The 19,646-nt window shown below is 43.9% G+C and overlaps 1 protein-coding gene across 1 annotated transcript; it reads right to left on the reverse strand.

The window, feature by feature from the left end:
- Nucleotides 1–14,182: 14,182 nt before the first annotated feature.
- On the reverse strand, nt 14,183–19,443 carry WNT8A (Wnt family member 8A). Its single transcript, XM_046668566.1, has 6 exons — nt 19,376–19,443; nt 19,248–19,281; nt 18,882–19,020; nt 17,351–17,476; nt 16,503–16,645; nt 14,183–15,132 (listed from the first exon to the last, which is right to left on the reverse strand). Exons 1-6 carry the CDS (start codon nt 19,441–19,443, stop codon nt 14,584–14,586), a joined length of 1,059 nt encoding a protein of 352 aa, XP_046524522.1. The 3' UTR covers nt 14,183–14,583.
- Nucleotides 19,444–19,646: the final 203 nt, after the last annotated feature.

Genomic DNA, 19,646 nt, shown 5'->3' on the forward strand with positions numbered 1-19,646 from the left:
GGGGGAAGGGAAGAAGAAGGCGGCGACAGATGTTAGCGCAGGTGCCAATCTTTAAAAAATAAAGAACTAAATAAAAATGGAGGGAAAAAAATTAGAGAAAACAGACAATTTTAAATATATTTTGGAGATGAAATAGACAAAAATACACACATAGGGAAAATAATATAGTTAGCTGTAGGATTCTTTAATTTTGGACACATTTGAGATCATTATTTCATGGGCCAGAAATGGAAAGTATAGCATAGGGTGAATAGGAAAATGAGAAGACTGCCTCCTTGTTTACTTTCTAGGTAACTAAAAAGGGGAGAAGACTGCCTTCTGACATATCCTGTTAGGTGGGACCAACATACTGCAAGCAAATTTGTGGTCGTTAAATGCGTGATTTAATGCATTTTTCTCACACTGAATGATAGTGTGCTATTCTTATTGCTTGAGATATATCACTTCATTTAGTTCTTTCTCCAGGACTCAAAGAGACCAAAGAAGAAGGCAAGCAAGGATGCAGCTTTCTTATGACTTGGAACTAAAGAGAAGTTTAGCTTTTCCTTTACTCCTTAGAAGTTTAGGTCTGGGATGGCATCTTGAAGGCTCCCTCTTCCCAGGCCTCTTTGCATCTTCTTATACTTAGCCAAGAAGTATGGTACATTGCTAACCCCGACTTCCCTACCTCAGCTTCTGTTTGGGGGGTTTTGAAGAGTAGAATAATGCTGGAAGCAGAGAGCCCAGGGCAACAGTTTTTCTGCCCTGGTTTAAGGTGCCACAGGTTAGCTTGATTTGAAAGGATCACAGATACTTCTGAGGAAATACTTTCCCAGCTCAGAAATACTGCCACTTCTTTTATGCAGTTAACTCTTTGTGGAAACTATTTAGATAAAGCTTTGATTTTTGAATCAGAGGTGGCCCAATTCTTCTCTTCTTTGTTTGCTATTTCTGTGACTTCAGGTGCTTTTCTTGGGTTATTTTCGTTAGTCCCCTCACTAATAACCTTCCCTATAGAAACTTTACACCTTTCATTTATGATCCATAATTGTTTTCCAAAAGTTAATTAAATCTCAGAAACTCCCAGGTTTATGAGAGCCTTTAACACAGAAGTTTACTTCTAAAGATAGAGTGCCGTGATTTCTGGCAATTTCAGATAGAGGTTGCAAATAAGATAGCTTTCTGCCACCTCACCAAAGGAAAAGATCTTTGTGGAACAGTCATGCATAGCTTTTCCTATTAAACCAGACCTTTTAGTCCATAGGAAAGAGAGGAGAACTAAATAAAATGATGTTGGTTGTTCCTTTCCTGCTTCCAAGGTGACCCAGAAAGTTCTCTCCCCCCATTCAAATCAAGGGTTGATGACACTGCTGTGATTGATGCCTTTTGTTCCCAGACCAAATTGTTTTTTATAGCCCACCCCCTGCCGCACTTTCCAAAGTGCCACTGCCATCAGCTCCAGAGGGAGCCCCTTCCTCAGGCTTCCTGGCCAGCAGCTGCACTGTGATGGCAGGGAGCACCGAATGGGAGGAGAAAGCAGCTTGCAGACAAATGGACAGCTAATCTGACCAACAGCCCCATCACTAGAACCATAAAAAAATTCCTTTTTTTCCCCCCACTTGCCTCACCTGCATTTCTTGGCTGAGGTGGGGGGAATGCTCTTTGCAAACGTTATGGCTTCATATGGTCTATCAAAGAAGCCTCAAAGTTTTTCTCCTTTTTTTCTTTCTCAAACCAATTCTGCTTATTCACCCAATGTTGTCAAGTCGCTACAGACTTGGCAGATATTAAAAGGCTGATAAGGGAACATTATGAACAACTTTATGGCAATAAATTTGACGAATAAGACGAAATAGACAAAGGCCTTGAAAAACAAACTATCAACAGTGTGTCAACCTAAGCTACTGTTTCTGGATCCATCTTTAAATTTCCTGTCATCAGAGTTTGCATCTCTCTCATGTTCAGTTTTTTTTATTTTGAAGCAGCTCTGCTGAGCTTACTTAATTAGCATTCTCAACCGTTCTACTAGGATCTGCTTACTTTTCAGCACAAGTTTTCTAACTGTGGGATAGAGAAGGTTAAGCTATTTTATAAGAATAAGCATTTCAGGGGTTAATAAATCTTATCTTAATCAGGATAGTAAAATCCTGATCCTTCTGGGTGGCCTTTATGTTGAGGCCAGCATGACAACCTCTCTGGACTTTATCTAGTGTTTCTGATCCTTGCCAATGTGAGAACATTTCAAGGAGTCTTTAACGTATATGTGTGGTTAGAGCCTTTTGCACCATAAAATGGTTAGACAAGCACCAATATAAAACAATCAGTCTACAATGAGGTTGAAGCTTTGGAAACAAGCACATCCTTTTCAGTGTGCTTGCTTTTATAATGTGTCATTTAGCAAATGGACTGTGAAGAATTAGTCATGCCAAACTTCTGACTGTCAGATGACTGGCTACAGACTAAACATCCCAGACGAAAATTTTTAGACTTTAAAGCTTCAGTCTTTACTTCCACAGTTCAATTAAAATAAAATACTGTATCTAACAGGACCACAAAGTTCTAGTCTAGTTTAACTTGTTTGCATCTCTTAGAGATACAGGTTCAACACATAAATGGCAAACCGTTATGAGTTCTTTCATGCCTCTCAGGAATGGTTTGAGAGAATGTAGTATTTGAAACCATTGTGATCTTTATGGTGAGAAACGATATACTAAATTAAGTAAAAAATGTAATATTGTTAGGGGGTTATCCCATTGGTGAGATCACACTGTTACATTCCTCTTTCTGTTGCTAATATGGTAGGTCCCAACTTGAACACACTATTGTGTGTAGGAAGCCAGACCCTTTGTCTACCTTCCTATAGGTCTAGGTGCCTCCACCTGCCCTCTTTTGGCTCTTCAGTGCTTACCTGGCTCTGAGGCCTGACCCTGGGCTCTCCTAAGTCATCAGAGCTGGACTTTTCACTGGATTCCATGCTCTTGCATCCTACAATACTTTTGTTCTTTACAGTTCTATTATTTTTAAAATCTCTTCATCTTCTCTCTTGCCGTCATCTTGATCATTTCCCTTTATCTTTATCAGTGAGTATGGTATTCCTGACCTCCACATAAGCTAACTATAAAGATTTTGATATGTGATTGTATCTCGATAGAACTGAAAAAAAAAAAAGATTTTGAAATTATGAAGCATATCACAAAGTGAAGGAGTTAAAAACAATGTGCTAACATGCTTTCTTCCTGTTCTAGTTGGTCAGGGGACTCAAGTTGAACAGATACTGCCCATATCGAAAACAGTTTCCTACTTACATTTGGTAGCTAGGCTTGAAATTAATTCTCTCTAATTTGTGACAATCAACAAATACTTACTGAGTATCTCGTGTATGCCTAATATGGTGAAAAAATATTATATATTTGTTAGTCTGGCATTCAGGGCTCCCACAGACTGGTCAGTTCTTATCTTTCCAACCCTTTCTCCCCAGAACCTGATTTCATGGACGCTGCTCTAGCTGGAGTGGCCTCTTCGCTCACTTTGCTCCTTCCTAACTCTGTGCATTTGCTAAAGCCAGTCTCTTCCTTTACTCCCACTCCCCCACAAAACAGACACTGGAGGACTCTCCCACTCTTTTATGCTTATATAATTCCTAGCCTTGGAGACAATTTCCTGTAATTTTGCTCTAATACACGTTTGTCTCTTGTGCCTGTGAACTACTCATGCTTAATTTCTGTCTTCTCTGACACAATAATATACTCCTTTGCCAGGAAGTATGGTGAAATGGTTTAGCATCTGGCGTTTGGAAACAGCAAACCAGTTTTGTATCATAACTCCATGACTTCCTAACTCTGGGACCATGGGAAAAGTTGCTTAATTTCTGTTTCCTCATCTATAAACTGAGGATAATGATAGTACCTACCTCACAAAGCAGTTGTGAGGATTAACTGTGATAATATACATAAAAGTACCTAACATGTACCTAACATGAAATCTCTTCCTTCATCACTCAGAAAGTGCCTCCGAATTCCCTCTCGTTCTCCATGCAGGGAGCTTCATAAGACCTTTCAGGTCCTTGGCACCCTCCCACTCTGCACTTCTCCAAGAGCTTCCCACACTCACCAGTGTGTGAAGGACATCTGACTATTGCTATTTTACAGGCCATAAGTTTCTAGAAACCAGTAGTTCTAATTTATTCTGCATGGCAATTGGCATGGGACATCATATGAAGGCCAGAACTGTCAGGATAGAGGCTGAGAATAGAACTTTAGAATTTGAAAAAATTTTGTGAATATCTAGTGCAATCTAATCCAATCCCCTTCTTTAATAAAGATTTTGACGCTCAGAAAGTGATTTGCTTGGCATTACAGTAAAATCTGTGGCAAAGTCAGCAGCACTTTTCCCACAACACTAAATTGCCTCCCTTGATTTCCTGAAAATTAAATTGTGTTGATAGTCACAGAAGATTGCAGGAATAAATCCTTTTGGAAAAATATAAGACAACCTTCAGGGAACTAAAATTAAATATTACCTTAATCTCTTTTGGGAACATGAACCCCAATATTATTCAGGCAATGTGCAGATGTTCTTGGCTTTTTGAGTCCTTATGTGTCACTGGCGGAATTGTTTTTTTTTCACCAGAAACATCAGAATTCAGAAAGAGAGAAAAATGGAATTATCTCAGCTAAATGGGATCTTTGAAAAGCTTCAGATCGTGATCTATAGTGACCTCAGTTTTTCAGCAACTTCTGGAAATGGAGAGAAATCAGAACGGGTTAGATTATCCTCTAAGAAAATCAACAGTTCTTTTCTAATATCTTAGTCCTAGGGGCAACGAAAATGTCTGGCTGTTCAGTAGAGCTTCTACAATATTTTCATCTGCACTGTTTTCTTTAGGTTGTGTTGTGTGGGTACACCTACTGGAGCCCAGGATTTGAGAGAAATTTTATATTACTCTCAAATTTTAAAGAATTCTTCCCAGTTTGTGCTCATATAGATTCTGGTCAGATTTTTTCTATCACACCGTACTACCCAGCCTGGGTCTAAAAGAAGTCAGCCTGAGAAGAAGGATTGTATGACACAATGGGGAAATGCATCCATACCCTCAGCCCAGCCCTGTCCTTCAAACTCTGGAGATTATTTAGAGTCAACCCCGGGACACTGGTGAGCGTGGGAATCTCTTGGAGAGGTGAGGAGTGGGAGGGTGCCAGGGACCTGAAAGGTCTTATGAAGCTCCCTGCCAAGCTGGCCTAGGATTAACCCATCGTTTCCCAGCCAGAGCTGTCCCAGCTGTTTTGCTTTCCTGGGGCCTCTCGTGTTAATCTATGGAATTGACCAACTGAGTTTGACCGTGACTGGCTTTGTTTTGCAAAACAAAATTGGTAAGGCAGGCCTCATGCTGACTGACTGAATGGTGTCATCAACCCAATTCAAGGGGTGCCACAAAAGCAAGGAAATGAAACTTCAATTTCCTCCTCATGTTAAAGGATAGCTTATCATACCGATTATGACCCTTATGCAGCTCAGGGCAAAGTATTTTATTGCTTTTTTTGTGAACAGCAATAAACCACTCTCTTCCACTTTTTCCTCTAACCCCCACCCCCACCCCACACCTGATTAAGGCTCATTGGAAAGGGCTGTTCTCTGTTGTCAATGGTCAGAGAACCAAAGCCTCCTTTTCACCCCCACCAACCTGTCATGATTTTACCTTTATTCTAGGAAGCACAAGATTTGTTTTAAAATAAAACAGAAACAAGCAAACAACTAGAGAGGTGGAAAAGCCGTTCTTGCTTCAGTGCACCCTTGAAACATTTGGTTCCTCTCACTGCTTGAATGAGCATTGCTTCAGTTCTGGGCCAGGCAGACAGTGGTTGCTTTCATCCCTGTGTTCCCACTGCCCCTGTACACACCTCCATTAGAAGGTTTACCATACCACATTATTATGGGCACTGGTGTGTTTTCCTTTTTGATTGGGAGGAACTATGTCCCTTCGTCTTTCTGTCCTCTGCAGACACCTCACATAGTCCCTGACCCATAGAAGGCATTCATTCTATTGATATATATCTATATATATCTATCTATATCAATATCTCTATTGAATGAATAGATCAGTGGAGGCCCTCCACAAAGGTTAACTCATCTATTTCCCTACCTGCCAGCAAGTCTGTACCTACCTATTTCCAGAATCAAAAAGAGGATCAGTTGCTCAGCTTCCTTATTGGGCACTTGTGGACGTCGATGGGAGAGGTGCGATGTTTCTTTGGACTTGGACCTTGCCCTCTTCCATTCACTTTCTGTTCTTTAGGAAATCTCATTTACCCTCATGGCTTTAGAAACTCTCTGTATATTGGTGACTCCTATATTTGCACCTTCATCTCAAATTTTTTCTCTAATTTATTTAGCCAGCTTTCCCAGACTTAATAGCCAATTGCCTACTTGATATCTCCACTTGAATGTTTCAGAACAATTTCAAAGTTAACATGCTTAAAATGGAACTCTTGATTCCCCTCTCCCCATTAGCTCTAATGTGGTCTCTGTCATTTTGCCTCTGTCCATAAATGGCACCAGCTCCCACTCAGTTACTCAAGCTAGAAGACTGGAAATCATCCTAGATGCCTCCCCTTCTCTCACCTACCACATCCAATCCATCAGCAAATTTATTGGTTCTACCTCCTTTATATATACTGCTAATCTTCCCTCTTCTCTCCATTCTCTCTTTCCCTTCCTTAGTCCAAGCCATCATCAGCTCTTGCTTCCTTGTCTTCAAGCTTCCATGCTTGCCTCTCTCAAGTCCATTTTCCAAGTAGCAGGCAGTATGGTTTCCTTACAAAGTAAATAGGATCCATCACTGCCCTGCTTAAAATCTTTCAATGGCTTCCCATATCTCTGGAACAAAATTCAGACTTTTTACTGTGGCCCGTTGGATCTGGCCCCTGTTTACTTTTCTAAGTTCATCTCATGCCACCACATGCAAACCATGCTCCTGTCACATCAGACTTTGATCAACCTCTTTTCTGCTTTGGCCTTTATTGCTTATTAATGCTTGTCTCTGGAATATGCTTTCTAGCTCTTATAACTGGTTCTTGTTCATCCTTTGGGTATCAGTTTAAATGTCAGCTTCACAGAGAGCCATCTTTGACCACTTTTTCTAAAGCTGTTGCAGCCTTTTTATAAAAACACCACTTATTTCCTTCATGAAACTTATCTCAATCTGTAATTGTTTTTTAGTCATTCATTGTATGTGCTCCCCACTAGAATGCCAGCTCCATGAGAGCGGAGATCTTGTCTATGTCATGAACTTCTGTATCCCTCACATTAGTCCTATGCCTATAACAGAGTAGGTACTCAATAAATATTTATTAAATGAATGAATGAATGGATGAAGTGGGCTATAAATAGGGGGCCACATAATTATCATTAAACTAGGACACTTATCAGAGTGAAAGGAGGCACAACTACAATTATATTTGGGATAACAGGCATAAACCATGAAGAAATAGAAAGAGCATTGAGTCTCCAAAGATGCCAGAAGTCCACAGTGACTCTGACTTTGTGCCCTACAACATTTTTATTCAGGTAAAGCTGAGTTTAGGTGAATACCAAGGAGAGAAGGGATACATGGCAGTGGAACGGTAGTGTAGCAGAAGGAATGGGCTGACCTTTTCCTTTGCTTTGGGTATAAGTGGTATTGGTGTGTTTGAGAACCTCGTATGTTCTTCTCCTCCCGTCTATTTACTTTTTAATATCACATTGCACATGCAAGCCCCACCCCATCAGTTACCTGGCTGAGTTACTGCCCAGCTAGTTGGTCTTGAGAGTGGTATGGAGCCCCCAGAGCAGAGGACCTAGGGGTTGCTTGAACTTGAAATTAGGAGATCTGAGCTCTATCTTCAACTAGACCTTTAACTAGCCAAATGACCTCGGACAAATTGCTTTGCCTCTCCTGCAAGGTAAGAGGATTGTAGGAGATGATTTCTAAGGTTTCCTCCAGCTTTGAGATTCTATTACCTGTACACTTACACCACCTGTGGGCAAAATTGGCTTAATGTTGGGAGAACACTAATCACCCACTGCATGCAGAATGTTTTGAGAGGTTTGCAGAGGCACTCAGACGGGGCAACATGGTCCTACCCTCAAGGAGGAGATTTGTTGAGACATAAAAAAATACATAATGCTTAGATATCATAGGTAGTGATGTTTAGATTCTATCAAATAAAAGGCAGGCAATTTCAAGGAGCAGATAGACTTTAAGGAGGGAGTGTTTGGAGCTGGAGAAGCAGTAGGTAGGGCAAAGAAATTTCGGGGAGGGAAATGGTCTCAACTGGGGTACAGAAGTTGTGTGAGAATGGTGTATGCAAGGAACCATCATAACTTAGTCTAGCTGGAGCTGAGGAGGCAAGGGATAAAATGGAGAAGCAAGTTGGGAGCAGTTACCTCTGGGAAGGGCGGTGGGCTAGGGGAAGAAGGTGACTATTCACTTTTGTGCCTATTTACTTCTATATTGTTTGAATTTTTATGAGAACATACTCATAGAAAAGTTTTTTAATGTTGACAGTAGGATAGTGCCAAGTTTAGGAGACTTGAAATGTCAGGCCAAAGAACTGAGATTTTATTCTCTGGAATGTTGCAAGTTTTCTTTTTCTAATCAGGTGATGATGAATTGAATGTGGCATATTGTAAGATAAATGCGGTTAACAGTGTATTAGGTGGAGAATTGAGAGGCAAAATAGCAGTTATTGAGTTAGTGCAAAATTCAGGTACAAGGTACAACAGTATTAGTCCAGAGTGGAGGCAAAGATAATGGAGGAGCGGGATGGATTTGGAGGCTAAACCAAAGAAAGATGACTAAATATGAAAAGTTGAGCAGAGGGAGGAGTCAGGGTTGATTCAGGAGTGAGCCTCAGTCATTCAAAGTTTCATTAGACCACTGATGGAAACAGAGAAGTCATAAGAGAAAACCAATTCTGCTACCTGGGTAGAAATGACCAGTGAAACATTAGAGTTGTGGTGCCTAGAGCTTGCACGGATGGGGACTTAGGAGTCATCATCAGAGAAATAGAGCTGGAGTTTTAGAGTAGGTAAGTTCTCCATGCTTGAGAGCAGGGAAGGAAGTGTGTCCTGATTGTCCCCTACCCAGTTTAATGTTCTTGCCCCTGCACCATCGCAAGTGCAAGTGGGGCCTGATGGGGCAATCAAAGCTCTGTGACAGCCAAGAAGAGGTAGAGTCTTCAGATATCTGAGGGCAAAGGGGTAATGGCGGTTGAGGCTTGAGAAGGGTATCTGGCTCAACTCCACCTAACTCCTCACTGAAACCCAAAGTTGGTGCATTTGAAGACAGTGTAGGAAAGAGTATGCGAGAGAACTAGTGAAAAACTGGAGTAATTAGGGTTATTTAGCTTGAAGAAAAGGAGTGTTTGAAGGCCTGAATCCACAGTGAGAGGTCCTAGAAGATTTGGTAGGCTTAAAATATAGTAGTGCTGATTCAGATTAGACATGCAGCACAGGTCCTAATAAGTACTTTATCCCAGGTAGAGAAGGACTGGCTTCCCCCTCCCTTCAAAACACAGTGTACAACAAGCTCCTCTTCCTTCAGCCTGGGATTAGGAGCGCTTCTATTAAGAAGAAGGTGGTTGAATCAAGGGATCTCTTATAGACTGCGAGAAGTTCCTGAAGAAATGACAAGAGTCCTTCTCAAGATCACCAAATCCCACCATAGGTCTGCACAGCTCCCTGAGAATCTCAGAGCAACGTGGGAGTGGATTTGGGTGCCTGGTGCACCACCAGGCCTTTCCCTTACACACATCCCACCCACCCCCTACCCATATCCCCACTTCCCTCACCTGTAGCCTCCCTATTCCCTCACTGACCAAGTACAGTCTGACGCTTCCCGGAACTCTGGCCTAATTTCCTCAATGCTTCCGTTGGTCATCATATGTCTCTTTCCTGATGAAAAGGGCAGTCTGACCGGATGGGCAGAGCACCAGCCATGGAGAGTGTTCAGGGCCCTGGAGTCTAGTGTTATCTCTTCAGCTATCTCACTTGGTGATACTGAGGGGGATACTTTCTTCCTCTAAACCCAGCTTTCCTCCTGTGGTAGGGAATGCAGCAGGATTAGGTGATTTAGAGCTCTAGTCCTACCCAAAGGTCTGTAACCTGTCCTAGAAGACTGTGCTCTCGTCCTTGCATACATTTTATTTTCCCCCAACCCAAACATTTTTATCTGGGCCCCGGGTCACTGTCTTTTGTGATCAATGATTATGAGTAGTTTGTGACCTGGGGCTGGAAATTTGTCTGTCTTTCTCTGGATCCTGTTTTTCCTTCCTCTATCCTCTAAAGTAAACACCCCTCCTTCAACATTCCTTTTGAAACTTTGACCTTTAGTATAGACCATAGTGGGTAGCCTTTTTCTTTGAGTATCCCCTAGAGAACCAGGATTCCGCCCTCCCAAGTCAGCAGGAGCCAGGCTATCTGCTTTATCATTCTAAGGAAGTCCTTTGCAAGTCAAAAGTTAGATCTCTTCATTCTGGAGAAGGCCTGAGAAATGTGAGTCTTCTACTTGCAGAAGAGGGAGGAAGAGGACACCTTTCACTACATATGAATGGTAGTCATTCTACAAAGCTGTCAGGACGTTAAGAATGTCACCAGAGGTCCCTGGGCTTCCAGTGTGTAAGGGGTGTAAAGAAAGAGTATGGATTTTTGTGGTAGCAGGCCTGAATTCAAACCCACGTCCTTGTGTTTAACTTTAGGTTGGGTGCTTAACTTCTCTGAACCACTGTTTCCTTGGTAGTAAGGGGGGAATAATTGTAACTCTTTAATTGGATTGTTCTTCGTTTTTTTTTTTGAGGAAGATTGGCCCTCAGCTAACTACTGCCAATCCTCCTCTTTTTGCTGAGGAAGACTGGCCCTGAGCTGACATCCTGTGCCCATCTTCCTCTACTTTCCATCTGGGACGCCTACCACAGCATGGCGTGCCAAGTGGTGCCATGTCCGCACTCAGGATCCGAACCAGCAAACCCCAGACTGCCGAGAAGTGGAACGTACGCACTTAACCGCTGTGCCACAGGGCCGGCCCCAAATTGGATTGGTTTGAGGATTGAAGGAGATAATATATATTAAGCACCTGATGCTTCGTAGGTGTTCAGTTCCTTCCTTTCTACCCTCACTTTTATGATCACCTACCATCCAGCGCTGAGGAGAATGGCAGGGGACCATAGGAGACTCTAGGAACAGGCCTCAGGGTTTTCTCAGGAGTCCCTAATTCTACCCATGGCTAAGGTCAGCTGGGAAGGAGGAGGAGAAGGAAGAGGTGGAGAAAAAGCTTTGCAGAGGTGTGGCAAGCATAAGGATATTTTCCTTTTTAATCTAGGCTGAGAAAATACAGGCGTCTCTTCTCCCAGCCATGTGCAGCAGTGCGTGGATTCACTGAACTGTGGGAACAGACTCAGGGACAGATTTCCCTCATTGAGCTGATTCCTTTTTCCGCAGGTTTTCAAGATCCACCCACCATTAGACTGTGGCCAATCTGCCTGTCTTGGTCCCTGAACCTACTGAACATGAGGGTTTTACTGTTCTGTCACCTTAATGATAGCCCACTTGTTAAGGATAAGCCAAAAGGGAAGGGGTGTAGGGTTGTAACTAATGAATCTGAATGACACTGTAATGCCTTGGAATGAATCCCTGACAGGAAGGTGATGGATGTAGAGAAACCTGAATTCCTTTCGTTTCTGGTGCTGGGTCCATGTGGGAAGATTGGTTGATGTGACTGATTGCCGTGAGGGTAAGATGAATGAGGGTGGAAGAGGTTCGGAAGGAGTGGGACCATGATCTTTTTGGGGAAATAGGTAAACTTTCACGGAATTCCCAATTGCTCCACGTTTCATTAGTGAAAACCTCAGATATAAACCCAAAGAAAACACAAGGCATGTTCTCTTTGAATGACTGTTTGAACAGGGCGGCGAGGATGGTTTTATTTCTGAAAATCTCACCTAAGATTATTTGGGAATGTCAGCAAGGTCCTGGGGAAAATATCAAAGCATCGGGTACCTGGGTTCTTTGGATGGAGATTCGGTTAGGAATGAAGGGAGAAAATCTAGTTTTTTCTTTTTCCTAGCACAGTGTCACCAACTCAGGTTTCATGATACTTTAGCATCTATGTTTATTGAGGGTTTAACCTCAAGACCAGATAATTTTATGTGCTTTTATCCCTGAGCCCCAGGGAAATAATCTTTTCTTTTGGTTTCCTATTTCTTCACCACAATTTTTGTGCTTAGATAGTGTCTCTTCCATTCTCCCTTCCACCACCACCACCACCACACAGCCACACACACACACACACACACACACACACTCTTCCTTTCTCTGTCACTAACTGTAGTGTGTTTTTTTTTTACCTTCCTTAGAAGGAGACAGGTAAAGAAAATCTCCCATTTCCTTGACGTAGACTGCATTTTTATGGATATCTCCTTGTCTCTGGTCTCTGGCATCTGTGACAGTTTTAAATGCACCAGAAATAATAGAGACCAGAGTGGACTTTCAAGGCACCTGCTTATGGTTTCTTTTGAGATGCCAACTTACTTAACGAACATTCCACCTTCCTTTTCACTCAAAAAAAAAAAAAAAGGATTGGTTATTTCCTGTCGACATTTTAAAAAATAACTTACTATTAAGTTATTATTTTTATGACAAAAAATTTATTGTAGACAAATGTAAAAATACATAAAAACACTATAAGGAAAACAAACCACTCTATTTTGATATTACATAATAGCAAATATTTTCATATTTTTTAAAACAAAATTGGGTTCATGTTGAACATGCTGTTTTTTTGGGTTTTTTTTAAGATTTTATTTTTTTCCTTTTTCTCCCCAAAGCCCCCCGGTACATAGTTGTGTATTCTTCGTTGTGGGTCCTTCTAGTTGTGGCATGTGGGACGCTGCCTCAGCGTGGTCTGATGAGCAGTGCCATGTCCACGCCCAGGATTCGAACTAACGAAACACTGGGCCGCCTGCAGCGAAGCGCGCGAACTTAACCACTCGGCCACGGGGCCAGCCCCTGAACATGCTGTTTTGCAACTAACTTTATTCACTTAATTGTATCATGCATGTTTTTCATGTTACTAAATATTTGTCTGGAATATTATTTTGATGGCTAATATTTCATTGTGGGGTCACGATTTAACTAGTTGCCCTACTAGTGAACATTTAAATTGTTTTATAATTTAAAATATTAAATGGAGAGTGTTTCACCACTCTTGGTGATCATTCATTTTACTTGTTTATTTAACATAGCTGAAATACCTCCTCCCTGCAGGGTACTTGGCCTTTGCGGAGAGAGGAGACTCCCAAGGCTGAGATGCTCAGATTTAGGAGACCAGTGATTGAGCCCCCAGGGCTCTCTTTATGGGAAACTACTCCTCTCCCAAAGATTACCAATGGAAGATGTAGAAATGCAAATGAGGAAGGTAGAATCCACAACTTTCCTAGTCTCTTGCCCTGGGGCCCAGGTCCTCCGAGTACAGACACCCCAGGAAGCCCAAGTTAAGAGAGTAAACACTCTTTGAATAAGGTTCAAGTTCAAAGGGCTTCCTTGTTCCTCAAGTTACATTAAAATAACACCTTCTAAATCTAGGAGTCTGAATTGGTTTCCTATTGGCCAGTTCCTGGGTCTTAATTTTATTAACTGTCAAACAATGATCTCAAGGGAGTTGGATATTTCCAGTTTCTCCCTTAGCCTTGTGCATAATTGGGATATAGAAGCAGGGTTTCCCATTCCCTTTCTGATCCCAAGCTTTCCAAAGACAGAAATAAAAGGTCTCAGCTGGATATATATTCTAGAAGTATTTATTGCAAAATCAAGTTGAGTTCCCAATCTGGGAAAATAAAACAGAGTCATTTTCCAGCTCTTTGGGGGAAAATCCCTCTTGGGGGTCCTTGTTTGGGTAAGTTGTAGTCACCTGTCCACTTACTGTGACCGTTCCTTCTCCCTAGCTCCAGAGATGGCTTCTGAGCTGGAAGAGTCCTCAGGTTATGTTAGGTCCTGGTTTCCCCAAGGTTGGTGGGGAGAACTTTTCCAAAGTGCATACTCAAGTGAAAAACCCAACACCCTGAAAACTTTCCATTAGGCAGGTATGTGTCTCTGCCCTACTGATCTGCATGAACTTGCAGGTGGTCTTTCCGGAGCTAGCCAGAGTAGGAGAAGGTTGCTCCTTCATGAGTCTGGACAGAACTCTTTGATTTTTTCCATTCCTTCTGATTCTCAGCACAGCTGGGTTGGACGTGGTCTGAAACTTACAGGGACAAGTACTTTGAGGGTCCTTCTGGATGTGGACCCCAAACCAAACTCCCCCTTTAGCAAGCTGCAAAAGTACAGGCACAAAGACCAGGATGAAACTTGTAGGAAAGATGAAACGGGATCTGCCCAAGTTAGGAGACCCAGGTTCCAATTTCAGCTCTGTCAAGAATATGCTGTAGAATCTTGGGCCTCTGTTTCCCCATGTATATAGCACATATCAAGAGGACTACAGACCAACATTGTGATTTTCCAATCTACTCTCTCGGAAAGAGAAGCTGTGTCCCCCTCCATTGTCATGCAACTGAGCAAGTGAGTTTGTGTGGGGTGTTATCTGGCGCTGCCCTTGCCCCAGGACACAGCACTGCCTGGGGAGCGTGTACAGTAGTACTTGTTCACCACATGCCTACACTGGTCACACTTCACTGTGCAGCACCACTGGAATTTGCAGTTACAGCTGCTGATAGCTTCAGTCTTCCTCTCTTCCACCTGCAGGCCACATTCGGTGCACAAGCGCCCACAGCTGTGTTGCTCCCACCTGGATGTGTTGTGGCTATTCTGCAGACACTCCCGACCCTCTGTGCCATAGATGCCCAGGCTAGAATTGTGGGTACAGTAATCTGGCGATTCCTCTAAAAAGATCAGTTCAGCCTCTGCACTGGGGAGGAAGGCCTCAGTGGGTGCCCAGTGGCCCTCGGCGCTGTTCCCAGCCCTTAGCTGCCGTTTATCCATCTCAATTTTCAGCGCCCGGTCATACTTGGCCTTTAGGTAGTCTCCCATCTCCCGGAAGTCAGCCAGCTGCAGCCAGCATGTCTGGATGCTGCAGCTCCCCGAGATGCCGTGACATTTGCAGGTCCTTTTCATGGTGGCTCTCACTGCCTTCAGAGAGAGAGAGAGAGAGAGGGAGCAAAAGAGAGAATGGCTGTGAGTAGGGAAGACTATAAGTGGGATACTTTAGAGCCGTGCTTCTTGACTTTGGAGGAGCATCAGAATTACCAGGGAGGCCAGTGAATAGTATTTGTTCCCGGGCCCTACCTCACATCTTCTCAATTAGAATGTCCAGGGCTTTAAAGGCCTTGGTATTGGTGATTTTAAAGCTCCCCTGAGTGATTCTCGTGGAAAGCCAGGCAAGTATTGGGGAGGTTACTGGAGTCGGGAAATCTAGGCTCCAGACCCAGCTTCATCAGTTGTTGAGCTTGTTTCTCTCTCTGCCCAATTAGAATAAGAATAATCAAGAAAGTACTTTGTAAATTAAAAAGGAAAATATGATCATTGGCACTGTTATTGTCTTTTTTGTTTGTTTGTTTGAGGAAGATTAGCCTTGAGCTAACTACTGCCAATCCTCCTCTTTTTTGCTGAGGAAGACTGGCCCTGAGCTAACATCCTGTGCCCATCTTCCTCTACTTTCTATGTGGGACGCCTACCACAGCATGGCGTGCCAAGCGGTGCCATGTCCGCACCCGGGATCCGAACCTGCGAATCCGGGCCACCAAAGCAGGACGTGCGCACTTAACTGCTGCGCCACCGGGCCAGCCCTGGCACTGTTATTGTCTTAAAGCTTGGGGCTACAGTATTTCTGGGGGTTTGGATTTGTCTTCTGGGCCCTCTCCCAGAGGGAAGGAAGCTCCTGGAGTCTGCACCCCTACCCTCAAGGTGATTACCTGTGATTGTAATTGTCTTGAAAACCTTTCCCCTTGCCCTGGGCGACCAGGACATCTAGGTATAGATTGAAAGGGAAATTTCTATGCTGTAGCTCTAAATCCAACTTGCTTCCAGATTGGAGTTCAGAACACTCTAGGGATTGCTACCCCACCAGAAGTCCTGGGGCAGAATAGACCCTCTAGAGAACAGGTTGGATGACAAACCCCTGTTAGTTTCCTAGAGCATGCAGTTGAAATGGTTAAAAATTTAAGTCTTGGAAGCAAGGCCTTGGTTCTATATTTTCAGAAACCTGCCTGTGGAAGAAACCAGAACATAAGGTTTAGTGATAAGAGGACTAGACTAGAAGATCCGAGTTCTTTGCCTAACTCTGATGATTATTAGTCGTATTGCCTTGGCCAAGCCACTTGGCTTGGCCTTAACTGGCTTTGTTATCCAAGGAATGGGGGTAGCTATTGCAGTACTGCTGGGGGGTGTGAGGATGAAACATAGGTATAAGACAGCTCTTGGTAAGTTGTGAAGGGCTGTACAGATGTGAGGCTGTTGCCAATACTGAGCCGGACGGCTCACTGTCTGACTCCTATACCTACCAGCCTGCCCGCCCTGTTGTTGTGAAGATTCATCAGGGCTCTGGCATCCTTTCCCTTCTCCAGGCTGTCCACAAAGAGTTTGGAGATCCTTTCCCCAAATTCCACATTGTCACTGCAGCCCCCCCAGATCCAGCCATGGCCTCCTACACAGAAAGAAAAAGTTCTGCATATAGCTCCTTGCTGGAGAAGAGTCATGGTCATCTTGGCTGACACAGCCAAACCACCCCCAAAGTCCCAGAAACATGTGAAGCTATAGCTGAAGGTGAGACAGGGAAATCGAGGTGCTCCAGGTGGATGGGGGGAGTCCTGCTCCCAAAGCCAAATGCCCACTCTTCAAGCACTCTCCAGCTTTAGGCAATTAGTTTCTATACCCACAGTAAAAGTAGTTGCACTGGGGCTGCCCTAGATGACCTCAAAGGTTCATCACAGCTCAAACATTCTGGAATTCTGCACCATTATCCTACAATAGTCTTGTTAGAGCCTCCTCTTCTCTCATTAGTGACAAATCTGAGTAAGTCTCTTAGGTTGTCTGCAAATAATTGAGTAGCTCTGGATTATGGACAAGCTACTCTAAGCCTGAAGTACAAACTTTAAACTCTCTATGGCCTCGTCATTCTGGATGCCTTGTTAGTTTAGAGCTTGGTGCTACTAGCTAATCCTGGAATCACGGCCCAGGCTCCACCATCGAGAAAGTCTAGGCCCAGGAGCTCCCACCAAGGAAGCTGCTGCTGCAGTCTAGGGCTTTGAGGGAGCTGCAGCCGTGTCCCTTGGCCTTTCTCTGGAAGAGTTTAGCCTGCACTCAGTTCTGCACCCCTCACTTCTTCCCCTCAGCAGACAGCCCAACTTACCTGTTTTTCCATTTTTTGACTCATCACAGCCACAGTTTTCAAAGTCACCCATGCTACAGTTCTTGGTGATGGTGTACATGACTCCAGCAGAGCTGATAGCATGAATGAAGGAAGTCTCCCTGGTGGCTTTGGAGAGAAAGAAGGGACTGGAAACTTGGTCCCTGATGACCCAAAGCAGAGGCTTTGGAAAAGCAATGCCTCTTCTCTTCCTTGTCCCCTATCCCTTTTGGGTTTAAAAGGACGCTCTTCTACTTGAGAGAACAGTGCATGTCTCCTCACTTCATATTTAGTTCATCCAGGCAGGAATGAGCGCCACATGCTACAGATTGGGAAGGTAAAACCCAGCGATAGAGTGATAAGACCAAGGCCACTCTCCTCACCAGTTGTGGTGTTGGGACAAGGACCCTGCTCTCTTGAAGTCCAGCCTAGGCCTCTGTCCATTAGCCACTGCTTCTGGTCCTTGGCCAGTGAGGACTAAGGGCCATCAGGCTGGCTTATGAAAGTGAGAAGCACCTTTTCTTTCTGACATGAAGCTGGAGACATGTAATAATCATAATGATCATGGCTACCAATTACAGAGCTTGTGACTTACTAAACTGCTTATAAACACCGTCCCATTTCATTTCCACACACTACTCATTCTATCTGTATACCCCTGGGAAGTATTTCTTTGTGTCCCCATCTTCTTTACTTCCTTACCCCCAACTCTTCTCAGGGAACTTAATTGTTTCTACATAAATGACTTTTATGCAAACTACTACAGACAAACAGCTGCACGCACACAAACACACACACACACGCCCCCACCTGAGGCACAGCACACTGTGATCTCTCAGCTTCTCTGTTGGGGTTCTATGCCAGTTGGGCAGATGAGAAACTCCTTCAGAGACTGCAAACACAGAGCCCTTTCCCCATCTTTATTTCTTGTAAATCAGTGCAAGATAAGTGTGTACAAACACATGAATACAGGGATGCATTAAAAAAATAATTTTTTTTCTTGAGGAAGATTAGCCCTGAGCTAACATCTGCTGCCAATCTTCCTTTTTGCTGAGGAAGACTGGCCCTGAGCTAACATCCATGCCCATCTTCCTCTACTTTATATGTGGGACTCCTACCACAGCATGGCTTGGCAAGTGGTGCCATGTCTGTACCCGGGATCTAAACTGACGAACTCCGAGCCACTGAAGCAGAATGTGTACACTTAACCGCTGTGCCACCGGGCTGGCCGCCCAAAAATAGAGTAATTTTTACATATGTATAGACTTACCTTAGTATTCATCTCATTCAACCATTACAATACTCCTGGTGAGCTAAAGAGAGCTGGGCTTATTGTCCCAAATGACGAAACTGGGGTTGAGAGAGGGGAAGTAACTCACTCAACGTCACACAGCAAGGAAGTGACAAGTCAGCAGATCACTGATAGCTTTTTCATTTCACTGTGCACACATATGTCACACATATGTCATACATACACCTATACTCAAGCCCACCTCCATGCACAATACCCCCTTATACAGATGCACAAACTTACCACTTCTCAGCCTGTTGTGAGTGGACAGCTGGAGAGCATTTTCGGGGCAGTTCCAGCGTTCCCAAGCAAATTGGAACTTGCATTCCTCGATGCCGCTCTGGGCACCCAGGGCCACACTGGTAGTGTAGGTCAGATAGGCCTGGCAAAGGGAAAAGGGCTATGAGCTTCAGGCCCGGCTTAGGTCAGGGTGTCAGGGGTTGGGGGAGCAGGCAGGACTCAAATGGGTTAGCTGTCCATTAAAGAACAATCATGAGTTCCTTTGGGTGGGCGACTTCTGGCAACGTCTCCCCTTCCCTCTTTTCCTTTCCCAAAAGAATTCCCTTAGGACCCAGATGGATTAAAAACAGGAGCCAGAGACCATCCTACCTTGGGACCTGTTATCAGGAAATTGTTCACTGACCTACCAAAAAGAGAAAAAGTGAGGCAATGGTGAATGGGGATGAGATAACGGGAGCTTCCTTGACAGAGAGTGAGGGGTGGCAGAAAGGACTTACCAGGCAGAGGCACTGAAGGTAGCATAGCATATGCCCACAGCCACCCTTAGCATAAACAGGTCCCCCATGACCCTGCCCACCCACAGGAGATGGGGTCCAGCTCAGGGCCAAGTCCAGATAAGAAGTGAGAGGAAGGCAGGGTCTTTCTCAGTATTAACGTGGGGAAATTCTGAATGGCCAAGGGGGAAAAATCAACAGCTCTTCTCATTTGTCCCTTAGTGGCAGGGCTGCAGGAGCCAGTGACCCAATGGGGGACCAGGAAGGAGGGACT

Source organism: Equus quagga, chromosome 7, assembly GCF_021613505.1.
Source record: "Equus quagga isolate Etosha38 chromosome 7, UCLA_HA_Equagga_1.0, whole genome shotgun sequence".
Classification (NCBI taxonomy): Eukaryota; Metazoa; Chordata; class Mammalia; order Perissodactyla; family Equidae; genus Equus; species Equus quagga.